This window comes from Chlorocebus sabaeus, chromosome 17 (genome assembly GCF_047675955.1).
Source record: "Chlorocebus sabaeus isolate Y175 chromosome 17, mChlSab1.0.hap1, whole genome shotgun sequence".
In the NCBI taxonomy this organism is placed as follows: domain Eukaryota; kingdom Metazoa; phylum Chordata; class Mammalia; order Primates; family Cercopithecidae; genus Chlorocebus; species Chlorocebus sabaeus.
The window spans coordinates 35,153,330-35,169,511 of NC_132920.1; the positions used below are offsets into that span (position 1 = coordinate 35,153,330).

General features: G+C 48.3%; 1 protein-coding gene across 8 annotated transcripts in view; it reads left to right on the forward strand.

The window, feature by feature from the left end:
* ANKS1A (ankyrin repeat and sterile alpha motif domain containing 1A) overlaps window positions 1–16,182 on the forward strand; it is a 194,033-nt gene that overhangs the window by 143,731 nt on the left and 34,120 nt on the right. For 4 of the 8 annotated variants that reach the window (XM_007972855.3, XM_007972858.3, XM_007972857.3 and 1 more), the window contains 2 exons: window positions 12,096–12,162; window positions 12,468–12,560. In XM_007972855.3, the coding sequence (XP_007971046.3) occupies window positions 12,096–12,162; window positions 12,468–12,560 (160 nt within the window). The remainder of the gene's footprint in view (window positions 1–12,095; window positions 12,163–12,467; window positions 12,561–16,182) is intronic. The other 4 variants (XM_007972861.3, XM_007972859.3, XM_073005928.1 and 1 more) reach the window with 1 other exon arrangement.

The following is a 16,182-nucleotide window of genomic DNA, read 5'->3' on the forward strand; positions in this document are numbered from 1 at the left end:
ATGGTGTGGTCTCAGAGGAGCAGAGAAATGGCGGGAAGTGATCCCAGGAAGGGCATTTTCTATTTCTTAAACCAGGTAGGAGGCATGTGAATGGGTCATTTATTATTGTTGTTGAACTCACAATACTATAAAATACGTTCTTTGGAATTTAAGAAACATTTCATTTTTTTAAAGAGGAAAGAACACAGTTCCTTGTCGTTGAGGTCAGCATGGGGCTGATCTAAAAGGATATTGACCCAGGAACTGGGCAGTGAGGCAGTAAGGATGCAGTTGGAGGAATGTCAGGTGGGAAGATGCCACACATTTGCTGAGTTAGCCACCACATTTCCCCCCTCTCATTTTCTCTTCAGGAAAAATCTCAGATCCAAGAAAGATGTATGTCCTAAACAAATCCCTCCCTAAAATCAGTTAAGGTGTAACCACTTTTAAAAGCTCTTTGTCTGTTTTATCCACTGGGTGTTGACGGAGCCCACCCAGTGCTTTACCTGATAGGAGCACTAGTGGGAAATACAAAAGAAGCTGAAGAGGCATGCACATGTGTCGAAAGACCGGGAACCATCCTCGGACCTTATGTATGCGTGAGCAGGTTTGCATCAGTGCAGTACAGCCAGGTTGCCTCTGGTGCAAGAATTCTAAAGCACAAACTCTAGATGCAATCAGTCCACAAAGGGTGCAGGTAGGGCACCAGTGCTCATCAGTGCTTGTTGTGTGCCAGCCACCCTCCCTGTGTCATCTCATCCTCCCCACACCATCCTGGGAAGCAGGCATTAGCATCCCTGTTCACAGGTGAGGGTTACGTAGGAAACTGAAAATAGTTATCTTCCATGTACCTTTCCTTCCGGTGGAATGTTTCTAATCGTTGTATCCTCCATGGTTATATTTGGGGGACATAAGGTTGCCATTTCCATAATTAATTGTTGTCTGTGATGGGGTTGTGGGTGGGGCAGGGCACGCATTGGTTCCTAGCTCAGACATTTTCTTTTGGATGACCTTGGATGCCCTTGAGCCTCAGAATATGTCTGCAAGACTTGGAGGATTCCCCCTGCTTTTGCCTCCGTGCTTTATGGTCTGTCAGGGTAGGTAGGAGGACTGTGTTGGGGAGAAGGGTCTTAGTTAACTGAGTGACCCTCTGTCTCTGTGCACTCAGCTTGAGAACTAGGTGGGCTGGGGCAGTTTCTTTTCACCCCTTGCCATATGCAGATGAATAGAAGCTGGAAATTTGACTTGTGTGAGGTCACCTGAGTTGACAGACAATGAGAGCCCATGACTTACTCATGCCTGTGGTCTGTAACCTGAAGATCATGGCCTGGCTAGCTGGCCCTGGACAGAGACAGTGATCAATAATGTGTAAGGCATTGTTCGAACAGGAACCTCAATGAGGAAGAAAGAAGAGCTGAAAATTTCGCCCCGCAGGGGAGAGACGTTTTAGGAAAAAGCAGCCAGAGAGGGGTTCTGTGTCTCTGGGAGTTGACTTATTGGATGGTGAAGGTGGTTTGAGAGTTTCTGCGGTCATAGCGACTATCTTGTTTATGAGACACTCATAAACTGCCAGTTCCTCCAGAGGCTTTCCGCATGTGCCATTGTTCCAGTAGAAGCCTCTTACGTGGCCACTTGGGATGAGGGTGGTTTGGTTTGGTTAAAAACAAAACCCTGTTAATGGAGGAAGTCATTTTTTAAAAAGAATCAAACAATTTAACCCCAAATGGATCGATGTGTACCCTTTTGATGTGGAGCTGGGCCCTTTCTTCCAATGCAGATCTGCTAATTTGGGGTTCTCTGCCTTCCTTTTATTACATGAACCACATCCATAAAATACCATTGACTAAAATTTCCAGTTTGCTTCTTAAAAGTAAAGCCAGAATTTGACCACTTGTGAAGCAAGCTGAGTATAGATTTCTTTTGGAATTTTTTACAACTTCCCCAACCACACTTAATTCAAGAGCACATTTTAAAAAATGATCTCATTATTAAGTCTCTTCAAAGTACTTACTTGGTTGTCACAGAGAAGGTTCTTTTACACTGGTTTCATAATTTATGTAATGTTTAATTAAATTTTCTATTTTCATCAACAAATATAACCATCCTAAGCAGTTTTGGAAATGACCCCAGCTGACTCTTGGTAAGGGTAACACTGAGTGTGTGGAAGCAGAAGATCATGGTGTGGGGAGCGAGCCTGCCCAGTGTGGACATAACCGTCCGCTGGCATCACTTACTGAGGGACGGGGTGGCGTGCAGTTAGCTCGCTGGCAGGTCGCTTAAGCGGAGATCAATAACAGGCTTGCCAGGTAGGCATCGTTATCCCTGTTACAGATGACCAAACGGAGGTGTGGGAAGAACAAGTTGCTTGCTCACAGCAGCGCTGCTGAAAGCGGCAAAGCCGATTCCACAGTCTCAGGCATTTCGCTACCTGCAGACCCTGCCCTGTGGGAGCCAGCTGTCTCTGAGGTGAGGGGCTGGAGGCGACCCACAGCCTGCATGAGAAGGAGCAGGCCTGAGTTGAGACGCTGTTCCCTCTCCTCGCTTCAGTATTGTCTTGGATCCTCCTGTTTGGTTCGCACCCCAAGAGCTGCCTTGGAGAAAGGCGTCACTCCCTCACAGAAAACGTTTTGTCCTGAATGGAGAAGCTGCCTCCAGCTGAGTGTCCAGGAAGTGAACTATTGTTCACACAGCATGTTCTAAACGTTCTCTGCCAGAAGGAAGCCCTTTCCCTCTGGTGTATCTTTTAAAACAAAACAACAAAAAACAAAGGAACCTGGGTTTTGATTAACTTGTTTTTTAGATAGAATTTTGTTTATTTTGGAACCAGATGAATGTGAATGGCAAGTACAAGCCCTGTCTAATCGCTGTAAACTGAAACGTGCAAGGGAGGAGGGTGGTGTGGACTATTTGCCTGGCATCTGTAGTTTTACGAGGACTACAGATGTTTCCCAGAGTAAGTAAGGCTGGCATCTGGTCAAGTTACAGAGGGAAACAGGCGCAGTATCTCCTGCTATGGCCCTGGGAAATGGCAGGGACTAAAATCCCCCAGCAACAGAGGGAGACAGGCATTGCCTTTGAACGAGGAACAGATCTCACCATCCGTGCTTACAGCAGCAAGAACCTTGCCTTTTAGGATGATGTCATTCAGGGAATGAATGAATTACACCAAAACTGTGTCTTTTAGGCAATGCACAGCTTGCTCAGACTTGTGTCATAATAAATTAACTCCTCATTATAGCCCTACTTGAAAGCAAAGGCTGCACTCAGACCTCTTGTACATTGTGTCAGATCTTCACAGCAGGCCTCTGTTGGTATGTGCATTTTGTGTTTGAGGAAACTGAATCTTAAGGAAGAGAAGTCAGGTCATTTGCCCATAGCAATGATCCCATGAGTGAGGACTCTTTTTCACCTTATAGAAGAGGAAATTGAAAGTCAACAAAGTTAAATGACTTATCCAAGGTTCCACAGCTAATTAAGTGTCAGAACCAGAACTTGAGCTCAAGTTTTTAATTCATAAGTCCTTGTTCTTTCCACCCCTACACACTGCCTTTCCAATGTTCTCAATCCAGTGCATTTGAAATCCTACGCTGAGCTTTAATAGAGTGAAAGCTAGGCTTGAAACAAGCTGGACACCATGAATTAGGTAGATAATGAATTGAGCAATGCCCACATATGGCTAGTGCTGTGACCCATGGACGTTATTTTGATTTTCTCATGTTTGCTTTTCTCTTCTTTAAAGTGGGAAGAATGCTAGCTCCCCACCAGGGTGCTTGTGAGGAGGAACTGAATCACCAGGAGGGCAGTCAGCTGGTGCCTAGTGCAGCAAGGACCCCACTGAAAGAACCCAGCCCAGAACCTCACACCCTGCAAGTCTTGAGTTTTCACATTGTTGAACAAAAGTGCTTTCAGGGTCGGTGGTCGACCTTGCTGTGAGCACATGAATTCTATTTTCAGGAAAGATGAATGAGCCTTCAATGTAGTTCACACAGCTTTCACATACTCCCGAATTTTGAAGGTGTATTTGATTTTGTAATTTTATTTGATTTCAGGAGACAGAGGATACAAACATATTCTACTAGCTAAGTATTCTAATGTGCTGCTTACCATGCTAAAGGAACTCTCAGATGTAGGGATCAATTTCTTTTGACCCTGATTAATATGAGCCAGTTTCCCAGGGTCTACACATCCTGGGAACACTGATAATTGAGTTTTCAGACTGTCAAGACTGGGGTTAGCCTGGGTTCCAAAATAGAGAAAGCCATACCACAACACAGAAGCTGTGCTGAGAGCCCGTACCCCAGAAGGCTTTGTGACAGGGAATAATGGTGCCATCGACTTTCCCACATTCCTTTCTCTTTGTTTCCTTCGCCTCTCGGGCATGTCTTTGCTTATTAGCATGTTGAGCAGAGTTCATCACAAATGAAACTCAGACTAGTGTTAATCTTACAATTTATTATCCTCTAAAAGATCTGATCCTGAAAGATGTTTCCAGTATTTCAGTATGAGACTTTTCAAACTACAGAAAACTTGAAAGACTTGAATAGTGAATGCCTGTATATCCACCACGTAGGGCATGGATTCTATAATTAGCATTTTGCTGTATGAGCTTTATTGCATCTATCCATCTGTCTACCCCTCAGTGCACTTAGCAATCATGTTATTTTTTGATGCATTTCAAAGTAAGTTGCAGACATCAGTACTTTCATCCCCAAACGCTTTAACATATATATGATTAACTGGAGTTTGATGTTTGTTTATAGTTATTTGGGGTGGGGGTAAAATTTATACAAAGTGAAATCTATTAAGTCTGTTATTCCATCAGTTTTGACCAATACATACATTTGTCTAACCCAAATTCCTATCAAGATACTGAACATTACTATCGCTCCCAGAAAGTTCCCTAGTGCCTTCCCCAGCCAGCCAGTCCTCACCCAGCCTCTTCTGGTAGTTTTCCATTCTCAATTACTTTTGCCTATTCTAGAACTTCATATAAATGGAATCATTGCGGCACGTGTTCTTTCTTATGTTGTATCTGAAATCTTTTAACTAGTGCTTTAAACTGAAGTTTAGGGACTCTGTCAACTTCGTTTACCCACCTTCTTCCTGTTTCGCAAGTTCAGAGGTAATTAGGAGTGGCAAACTGCAGGAAATCTCAAGGCAACTGATGGATCCTGATAGTGTATTTGTATTAAGTATATATGTATGTATTTTTAAACCTTAAGTATATGTAATTCGGTGCTGAGAATCTTACATCTGACCACCCTGATATTATAAGACAGGTGTTCTCCTGTAGAATCTGAGGAGCTAAGACCCGTTTCCCTGGCCACACTACTGAGGAAATTGATTCTGAGTGGAAGTTTAGGATGTTTTCTTTGGCCTGGTTTTATCCATAGCCAGACTAGCAGTGTGCCGTAATGACATTCTGATTGTGAAAGAACCAGACCGAGGGAAGGTTACTTGGAGGCTGGTGGGGGTGCCTGAAGGACCAAGTGGCAGGTTAACCAGTGTTTTTAGGTAACTGCAGGCTTTCTGAGGTTTGTGTACTTCCTCCTCACCCCTCCCCACCATGCCAAAAGGTAAGCCTGCTCCTCGATGAAAAGTAGATTGTGTACATTGAACTAGAACCCAAATACATAATCCTCATTAATCTTTTAGATTCTTGACCCACTTATTAAAGCCAGTACTTGGCATATAACCCAGAGTTATGTGGCAAGCAATAATAAAGTTAATTGGAATCTAGGTCTCCCAACTTTTTTATTCTTTCAGCAGTTTCTTGGCACTTTGAGTAAAAGATTGCTTTTACAGTAGGCTGTTCTGGTATGAGAAGGTCGTTTGGCAAGTATTAGTTCCGTGTGCTTCCTTCACGTCATGTCAAGTCAGGGCCACGTATTTCCTCCCAGTCATGTTCATGTCATGTCCATGTATTTCCTTTCTGTCAAGTTGCAGATGTGGGTCTAAGCCCTGACCTCTGGGTCAGGGAAAGGGCCAGCTGGTAGTTGTGGGGTGCGAGGTGCTTTCAGGGAGCAAGACCCAATATCAGCAACCCAAGAGGTACAGGAAAGACAAAAATGAGGGGGCAGGTGGGAGGTGAGAGCCTGAGACTGTGCTCTGGAAGCCAGAGCTCCCTGGCTTTCCTCTCCCCACCAGCCCAGCCTGGGGCAAACACAAAAGGCAGGCTTTAATAGTAGCCTTTGTCAGGGAAGACGGACAAAGCACTTTTGAAACAAAACAGCTCTGTTGTCTCTCAGCCTAGTAGAAAAAGGGGAGTTGAAAAAGAAGGTGAAGATGTAAAGGGGATTGAAGTAGGGGGACACAGCAATGAACATGGTAACAACCTGAGTGCCGCCCTGTGAGACACAGCTGAAGTGGAGACCGAGCCCGCTCCGTGGAAAAGGAGTTCTTCATTGTTAGCGGCCATGTCTGGTCGCCTCGGCAAGGACAGCCCTGAGCCCGCTGGCAGATAGTTACTCATTCCCTGCCATGCGCCTTTCCCCTCCCCCACCCCATTCTGCCTCCCTCTCCTAAAAGCAGTTGACAAGGTTAGAAAATCAGGACAAATAATTTACTTCAATCCGTCTTTGTCTTTCCTAAGGCCATGCGCAATTCAGTCTGGGAGGAGAAGGAAAAAAAATCACCCAGACCCTGGCCAGTGACCCTTTTTCAGATGTGGAATCAAAGCCCACTCTAGGCTGAGAGCCTGTCTGTGCTAAGAGGCAGAAGACAGAGATGGTGATGAATTCTTATGTGGTTTCTGGGCCTGGGAGTGCAGCTGTCAGCAGTCTTTAGAGTTCTTTGCACAGCCTAAGGAACCGATTTTGACGTCAGCAGTCGCCTGATGGGATGGGCACAGAGCATCTGGTGAGGCTGAGGAGGCTGTGGCTCAGCCACTCGGCCCCCTGCTCCTGGGAATGGGGAGCACTGTCCAAGCAAGGCCATCTGGCCAGAGGAGAGGGTCTGCCACTTTGCCCCCCTGCAGCAGGAAGCAGGCTCGGCTGCCAGTGGCACCTGTGAAAGTGAGTGCAGTGCCCTCTGTGGGCAGTTTGGGAGTGCCCATGGAGGAGAGCTTCAGTTTCCTCCCATGAAAAGTGGGATAATGTTTGGTTGGCTGTGAATCAAGGCTCTGCAGGGTTGCTCAGAGAAGGGATCAGCTGGAAGTTTGGGAGTGTGAGGTGCTTTGGGGGAGTGCCAACCTTGTGCCAGCAACTCAGAGAGTCAGAGAAACGTAAAAATGAGGAGGGAAAGGGAGTTAGAGAATTCAGACTGGTGCAGAGGGAGTCTGTTGGCTGCCTTCCCCCTTTCCCTGTTAGTGTAAAAGTGACCGGTGTATTAGCGATAGCTAACAAAGGTTTGTCATCGAACACCACCAGTGTGCTAGCTGTGTACAAGGCATACGGTGGGACCTAAAGTAAACAGCGTGACGCAGGATTCTTACCCTCAATGGTTCTTTAGTGTCTCTGGGACACACCATAAAACAGTTAATCAGGGAAGTAATCCTGCAAAGCAGAAGGTGTTTCTGGGCCAATAAGGTCATCAGTGCTGAGTGGAAGAGGTGAGGTGGAAGGTGTCTCCGGCCCCGTGGCTCAGTGGCTCAGGCCTAAGGCCTAAGGAGACCCGTGTGTATTTTCCAACTGCCAGGGGGTCCTAAGGCACCAACAACTCCCAGGCAGCAGAAAGGGTGTTGGGAGGGAATGTCTGATGTCAGGAGCCAAGTCAGCTGTAGAAACTTCTCTCATGCTCCCATTTACACCAAAGGAAAGTAAAAGGAAGGTGGTTCCTTTTCCATCCTCCTCTATGTGGGGCCCCAACTTCTAGACATGTTGACCAGACTGATTCCTGCTGTCCTGATATTTGGCCCCGTGTGGTAGCCCTGCACACAGCGGTGACTTGTACTGCCTCCTGAAAGGGAGGTTTCCCACGGGCCTTGGAGCCAAGTTGCACCAAAGCTTGAGGTCTGCCTGTGCCCAGCACACTTCCTGGCATACAGAAGACCCATCAAAACTCTTTCTTCCCCCTCCTTCAAATCCCAGTATTTATTAAAAAGCTGGGTGTCATCTGCATGGCTCTGCCGCCTGGTGATGGGGGATGGAGGCCTCTCCATGCAGAGCTCCACCTCCCATCACCAGCCCGTGGGCAACCAGAATCCTGTGGTCTAAACAAGCAGATGTCAGATGGCCTGAGCAGCAGTATCTCCAGTGTTTGTTTTTGTTCTTGTTTTCAGCCATATGGGGAATACATTTTTCACAGCCCTGGCAGGGAAAAATAGTCTAACAGAGTCATCCTGAAAACTTTCTGAAAATGGAGTATTTCCAAGCATTTTGTGAAGACAAGAGTCCATTATGGTGATAACTTTCAAGACCTTATATTAACAAACACAAGTGTAAGTTTTCAGTCAGTTCACGTGAAGTGCAGTAGTAAGGAAGCATGGCCATTTCTCATCTCTCTCCAAAAATGTCACTCATCCAAAACCACAGAAAAAGAGGAGAACACTAAATGGTTCCCTTCCATTACATCTAACCTGTCTCTTCCCCTGAAATGCAGAACATTTCTGGGAAAGCTGCCTATTCAGATTGTTTTTTAACTCAAGCCTAGGAGGTTAAACTGCATGAAGTGTGTAGATCAGAATGGTATCTGCTGTGTCTGAATGGTCTTCTTTGCCTAGACTAAAATGATCATATTTCCTCTCTGCTGGTTCTGGGCCATGAGGGTGAGTTTGAAGCAAGGAGAAAAGATGAGCTCCAGCTCCTCCCTATCTCCACAGCTCAGGCTGAGGGCTTGGGCAGACCACAGCTCCAGACATTCTGCTTTGGTGCCAGGGCAGGGACCTGCCAATCTCTGCCCAAACAGGACCTCTTTGCTGCCTTGTCCCTCCTGGCCCTGAGCTTCCACCAAGACAGGTTCCAGTTGCTGAGGAAGGAGTCCAGGGTTACAGGCTGTGAGTCCAGTGCCGAGGACCCTGAGTTCTTCTGGAACTAGAACCAGCTCAGCTTGACTTAGCCACGGCAGTTCATGAAACAATAAAACAACTTCCTAGCCTGGGCAAAATCGTTCTGAGAGCATCCATTAGCATTTCCCAGCCTGTCTGCAACCTGGAACACCTCTCTGGATACCCGGGCTTCTGGGCCAGGCACCTGTAACCCCAGCGCTTTGGGAGGCTGAGGTGGGAAGGATCCCCTGAACCCAGGAGTTCAAGGTTTCAGTGAGCCATGATTGCGCCACTGCACTCCAGCCTGGGTGACAGAGTGAGACTATGTCTCAAAAAAAAGAAAATTAAAAAAACCTGGGCTTCTGCTGGCCTATGTCGGTTGACTAGTGGGTGACTCCTGGGGCAAGCAGGAAAGAGCGGAGTGGAGAAGCAGCGGGGGTGCTCAACTCTGTTCACTCTGATGCCAAAAGGCCCTTTGGCCAAATTTCACAAATTGTACCACCAAGGGATGCTGATTGGACAGGTCAGCTGGGGCTTCGGATGTTAAGTGATTATGATGCTAATGAAATATATAATATGACTTTATTTCAAAGGATACCTTGGAGTCACCCCACCATTTCAGCCCTTTCCTCCCCCGGCACGCTGCATGGCCGTGGAGAACAGCTTTTCCAGTGCAGACTCTAAAGAAATGGAAACTACACTTTGGTTCATTCACAGATTCATTCAATAGATTGTCTATTTACCATGTGCCAGGCCCAGCGGGTGACAAGGCAAATAAAATATGGTTGATGCCAACCCTCATTGGTGTCTACAGTGATGGTAAGCTCTGCATGTGAGTAGAATAGAAGAATGCAGGAGAGGCAACTGGGAGATGGGTAAGGGAGACTTTTCTCTGAATAACATTTTGTATCTTTTGAATTTTGAATCATGTGAATGTATCAAAAAATAAGTGTAAGTAAAAATATTTTTACAACTTTAAAAATAGGTTTTACTGAGCTGGAGCACTCACAGGACAACAGAGCAGAAGTGGAAACAAACTAACCTTTTATTGAGCATTTACTGTGAGCTAGACCTTCAGCCAAGTGCTTTATGTACATGATACCTTTAATCCACACAACCCTGGACAAAGGCAGTATCATCCTCATTTTTATCTATTTTAAATGGAAGCTTGCCAGGTACGGTGGCTCACGCCTGTAGTCCCAGCACTTTGGGAGGCCAAAGCAGGAAGATCACTTGAGCCCAGGATTTTGAAACCTGCCCAGGCAACATAGTGAGACCCTTTCTCTACAAAAAAGAAAAAATAGCCAGGTACAGTGGCTCATGCCTATAATCCTAGCACTTTGGGAGGCCAGGGTGCGCAGCACTTGAGTCCAAGAATTTGAGACCAGCCTGAACAACATGACGAAACCCCGCCTTTGCAAAAAAAATAACAAAAGATTAGCCAGGTATGGTGTTGCATTCCTGTAGTCCTAGCTATTAGGGAGGCTGAGGTGGGTGGATCAATTGAGCCCAGGAGGTCAAGGTTGCAGTGAGCCGTGATCACATGACTGCACTCCAGCCTGGGCAATAGAGCAAGACCCTGCCTCAAAAAACAAAAAATTAAAAAATTAAAAATAGTAAGGCATGGTGGCACCTACCTGTCATCTTAGCTATTCAGAGGCTAAAGTGGGAGGATCACTTGAGTCCAGGAGTTCAAGAGCAGCTTGGGCAACATAACAAGACCTCTTCTCTTTTAAAAAAAAAAAATGAATAATAAAAATAACAATAAATGGAAGCTTTGGGAGGTCTGGGGAGTTTCCCTTGTATCATGCTGCCCCTGCTGAAGGAGGCAGCACTTGAAACAGGGCCAAAGAAAGTGATGGGGGTGGAGGGAGGCGTTTTCTTCAAGGGGCAGAGCCAACCTGCTCTGCCACTGTCCCTCCCGTGCTTCTGGGCTGCTGGGGCCAGTGCTTAGAGATGCAGCCTCAGTTTGCTCCTGGGGTCAGATTTGTTTCCCTCTGCCTTGCTGTGCTCGGGGAAGGAGCTTGCAGTCTGGTTAACAGCAGTCGGGTGACAGCCTGAGCCAGCAGTCACTTCTGTGGCTGGAGGAAGATACCTTCCCGATCCCCCAGCTGCCCGAGGAGAGGTGGCGCTTGCTCTGTGCTCTTCTGCTGGGTGTCAGATGCACGGCTTTGTCTGCCAGCCGGCTGGCTAGAGAATTGTTTTTCCGATTGTCTGACCCAGGCTCCTTACTTGCACTTAGAGGAAAGAGCATCCAAGCCCTGGTACAAAAGGTCCTCTTTCTCATTTCTTTGGAAAAAGAGCAGTGAATGAGCTCATTATCACTGCAACCCAAAAAGGAGGAGGAGGGGAAGAAGAGAAGGTGGCTGCTCCCCACTGCCTAGTTCTGCCCCTGGCCAGGTTTCCTGGGGAAGGGGGCTGGATCTGGTCCAGAGTGACCAAGGCCAGATGGCTGGGACAGGTGGTCCATACTGGGGGCAGTGCTAGAGCCACTGGATGCTTTGAGACTAGCTTTCTCTGATGTGGTCCAGAAGAGGGACAGGTGTCTGTGCCCCATCGCATCCCCTGAACGCAGCGCTCCATCCAGGACTGCTGGCCTCCAAGAAGCAAAAGGCCTTCTGTTTGGGCATCAGTGCCTGCCTCGTCTTTCCTTCTCAGAGGTTTCTGTGTGCAGGCGCTCTCAAATCATCCTCACTCCCCAGAGCTTGTGGTCATACCGTGTCAGTTATCTGGTGAATGCTGATGACTTGCCAGGCACTACCCTGGGCACTCAGGGTAGCATGGAAAGTCTCCACTCTCATGGAATTGAAATGCTAGCGTGAGCAATGAAATGGTCAGGCCTGGCCTGTGATTGCAGCCTCTCCCCAGTCTCTGCTGGTCTGGGAGAACTGCTGGGGAATGAAATAGAGATGCCTTGGAGGAGAGGCTCTTCGGTGTTTCTAGCAGCTAATAAGCCCAGACTGTCACCGTCACACTCCCTTCAGAGCAGTACTTCAGACCTTGTGGGCTGGGGCCGGAGAAGGCCTGTCTTAGACCTGAGCAGCAGAGAGTCCTGATACCGTGCAGGCTGGTGCTGGTGCTGGGAAGCATCTGAAAGAGACCTGGAGGTCAGCCCCCACTGGCGCTGTGGTGAGCTGGCAACGTTTACCCCAAGCCTGACTACCTCTCCTCTTTGTTCTTTCTTCCATTTCAGATTGAGAAAATCATGAGTTCTATTGGAGAAGGGATTGACTTTTCTCAGGAGCGGCAGAAGATCTCAGGTACCGTACCAAGTGGCCATTTCCCCACAGAACCTGGCAGTCTGGCTCCTTTCTGGCTCAGGCCTTCCTCTCACACAGAAGACAGATGTTCAGCGGGTGGGAGAGGTCAGCTTCAGACCACGTCATGCTCCTGTAATTCACAGTCCCCAATACCTAGACAGCCCCATCTTGCTGTTATTTTTAGAGCCGTGACTCCTTTTACCTATGGGAGGGGAAAGGGTACAAAATGAATTTTAAGCTGCCTGTTAGGAAAAATGTTTAGATCAACAATCGTCACTTATTCATTATTTTATGGACTTTCTTAGATGCGCCTAAATCGGAGTGCACCTCAGCGTTGGTCTCTGCAGCTTCCGAGATGGCTCTCAAGGGTCTCATCTGTGATGGTGGCAGAGCACTGGGTTAGACCGGGGTCTCAGACTCGTAGCATGCATGTAAATTGCCTGGGAGGGTGACTGTGCTGTTTCCTCTTCCCACAGCTCCTTGTGCCTGACTCAGTTTACTTCGTCACTTACCATTCTTACACTGTATCACTGCTACTTTGGTCATTCTTTTCTAAGCCCTAGTTGTGAGGTCAGCTTCTGTTTTCTTTGTTTGAAGCATGGAATGGGGAGGCCATCTGAGCTGTTTTATCTGATAATAGGATTGTACTGTGTTGCGTTCTCAGGTGAGATGCTCTTGAACCTGCCTCTCAGAGCAGGTCTCACACCTCTTCCCCCAAGCATTCGAGGATGGTTCGGGCACCCGGGCATCCAGGCTGAAAGCAGCCCAGCCGGGAGCCTGGCCTGTCTTCACCTTCATGGAAATGCCTCTCTGCACTGAAGGGGTGGAAATTCTTGCTCACTCGGGAGGCTCCATCCAGGATTGACCTGTCAGTCTCAAGTGACACCTCTGGTTCCTTCATGGGCTTCTGTGGCCCTGGGCAGGAAGTCTGATGGGTGGGCTTGAGTGTGCACATCAGGGAGAAAGGAGCGTCATGGACCATGGGGCCTGGTGGGGACGGCCTGGGCTCTGGAGCCTCACAGTCCTGGGTTCAAATCTTGGCTCTAGAGACATACGTGTCTTGGCAAGTCACTTAATGTCTGTGCACCCCTCATGCCATATCTGCAACCTTTGGATAATAGTGTCAACCTCACAGGTTTGCTGTGAATGAGTAGTAGATACAAATACTTCAGTTAAAAGATGTTCCTTTTTTTTTCTTTTTTTTTTTTTTTTTTGAGACGGAGTCTCGCTCACTCTTGTCACCCAGGCTGGAGTGCAATGACAATCTTGGCTCACTGCAACTTCCGCCTCCCGGGTTCAAGCGATTCTCCTGCTTCAACCTCCTGAGTAGCTGGCATTACAGGCATGTAACACCACACCTGGCTAATTTTTGTATTTTTAGTAGAGACGGGGTTTCACCATGTTGGTCAGGCTGGTCTCGAACTCCTGACCTCGTGATCTGCCCGCCTCGGCCTCCCAAAGTGCTGGGATTACAGGCGTGAGCCACCACGCCCGGCCCTGTGTTCCTTTTGTCCATGAAATCATTACTTACTCATATCGAGAAACCTAGAGAACAGAGGCTTCTGCTCGCTGGCTGGCCTCCCTCCACAGTTTTCAGTCCTGGTTCCCAGAGCCACCATCCCTCCAGCAGCAGTATTTCCCCGGGTGCTAGCAGAGAGGGCTGAGCTGAGCTTGGTCTGTTTTCGTCAGTCTTGGATTACGCTGGAGCCTGCAGAGGTGGCTTTCCTGGCTAAATTTGTGGATCTGTCTTCAGGATCTGTTGCTTACAACTCAGTCAAGCCATCTCACACTCTGTTGTAGTTTGTAGGCTTTTCCAAGGGTCCAGTGTTTGCAGGAAATGGATGTTCAGGACTGAGACAAACACTATTACCATTTCCAAGCTGTGCTTTGACAACAGGGATGGGAGGGATAACAGTTAGTTCCATTGAGGATGCTTTCTACTTTCTGTGTCCAAGGAGCAGGAGCCAAAATCACTTGCATGCGCTTGAGAACTGAGTCAGAAATAGCCATTGCTTCTTGGATTTGATAAGTCGGGAGATGTGGCAGCACCTTGGGAAGAGCCCTCCCCTTGGAAGGGTTAATGCTGAGCTCTTCCCTTGACATCTGGTCTTCTCTCTGATCCCACCAGCCAGTTTTCTTGTTTTGTTTTGTTTTGTTTTGTTTTGTTTTGTTGTTTTTTGAGACGGAGTCTCACACTGTCGCCCAGGCTGGAGTGCAGTGACGTGATCTCCGCTCACTGCAAGCTCCGCCTCCCGGCTTCACACCATTCTGCTGCCTCAGCCTCCTGAATAGCTAGGACTACAGGCGCCCGCCACCACGCCACGCCAGGCTAATTTTTTGTATTTTTAGTAGAGACGGGGTCTCACCATGTTAGCTAACGCCACGCCAGGCTAATTTTTTGTATTTTTAGTAGAGACGGGGTCTCACCATGTTAGCTAGGATGGTCTTGATCTCCTGACCTTGTGATCCACCCACCTCAGCCTCCCAAAGTGCTGGGATTACAGGCATGAGCCACCGCGCCCAGCCCGCCTACCAGTTTTTGTCCCCCATGAACCCATATGAGTGTTGAGAGGCAGTCTGTCTCTACCCTTGGGTTTTTGGATCCCAGCACACAGTCTTGTTTTAGTACTCGTTTTCTTGAACCATCCTCTGTAGTCCAGCTTGGTAAAGTCAAGAACAGGCACATGTGGGGGACCACCTAAACAGAGGGTTCATCCGCTCGGGCTGCAGAGCCCCAGGCTGCTGTGTCTGCACCACTGCCAGGTGCTGAAGCATGGAGAGGATGGGCCCAGGCCTGCCCGGGAATCCTGTCTGATGGGTCAGGAGGGGGCTTTCCCCAGGATCTCAGGGAGTACCGTCTTCAGCTCGGACCGAAACGGAATCACTGTTTATTTTGACTGGTCAGTATCAGGGTTCAGATTGTCCTTGGGCTGGGCGTCAGGATCAGGGAGAGAAGATCTGGGCTCTAGGGTTAGCCTGGGTAGAGGAGGAGCAGGCCCTCCAGCAGGCAGCCCTGCACAAAGTGTGGGATTGCTTAGCACTACTGGTTTTGCAGAGGCGCCTGCACCCCCAGCCGAAGGGCACGACCGCAGCATTGGAGTCTCAGTCCTGTTTTAGGGCCACAGGCCCCTGGGCTGCCACCACTGGAGCTAGTTATCTGACTCCCCAACAGAAGCGTTTGCAGCTAACTCATCCCTGTGCCAACTCCCATTCTCAGGAGTCCAGGAGGGTATGCCTCCCCACTGGCCAAGGCCACTCTGGCTCTGTCAACAAAGGCCTTCTCCGTCAAGCAGAAGGGAACTTGCTTGGCTGTCTTCTGATAAAGCCAGCTGTGTTAGGTGTTGAGTAGCTGGTCAAGCAGGATCCTTCCGGGGCCTGATGAGAACCCTCTCTTTGCCAGGGCTCATCTATAGCCTGTTGGGATACCAGTATCTCCCAGCATATTTAGAGGGTGACCCCTGGACTTGTGTCCCTGTACCTGTTTTATCTTTTTGCCTGTCTGCGTCTGTACTTGGGATTTGGCCCTGGTTTCCCCTTTGCCCTTGGCCATTGCTCTTCTCCCCCAGAGTGTGAGTGGCCTGCTGTGGGAATGGAGCACTTCCCCTGGGCTCTAACAGACCCCAAGAGAAATCTGTCCCCAATTGGTTTGGTATACTCACCTGAGGAACATCAAGTGTAACGGCCTTATTTCATTGCCTGTTTTTATAAGAAGCACAGTCATTCCTAATGTGGCAAGTGGGGAGGGTCACTTACCTGTGGGCTATGCCCTTTGGGTCTGGTCATTCCTCTGTCCTCTCCTGGCTGTCCTGGAAACTGTCGAACAAAGCTCTAGGAGCAGTCCCTCTCTATTCTTCCTGACAGGCTGTTTCCAGCCCCTGGAGCTGGAGGTAAAGTTTCACATCTCCGCCCTTCATATGCATTTGTGCAGCCAACATCGGCTATTGGGAAATCTGTCATTTCGCTCTGATGCTAGTGCTGCTGTCTCCTTCTCCCTCAGCAGCCACAGCAGCAGGCGCTTCT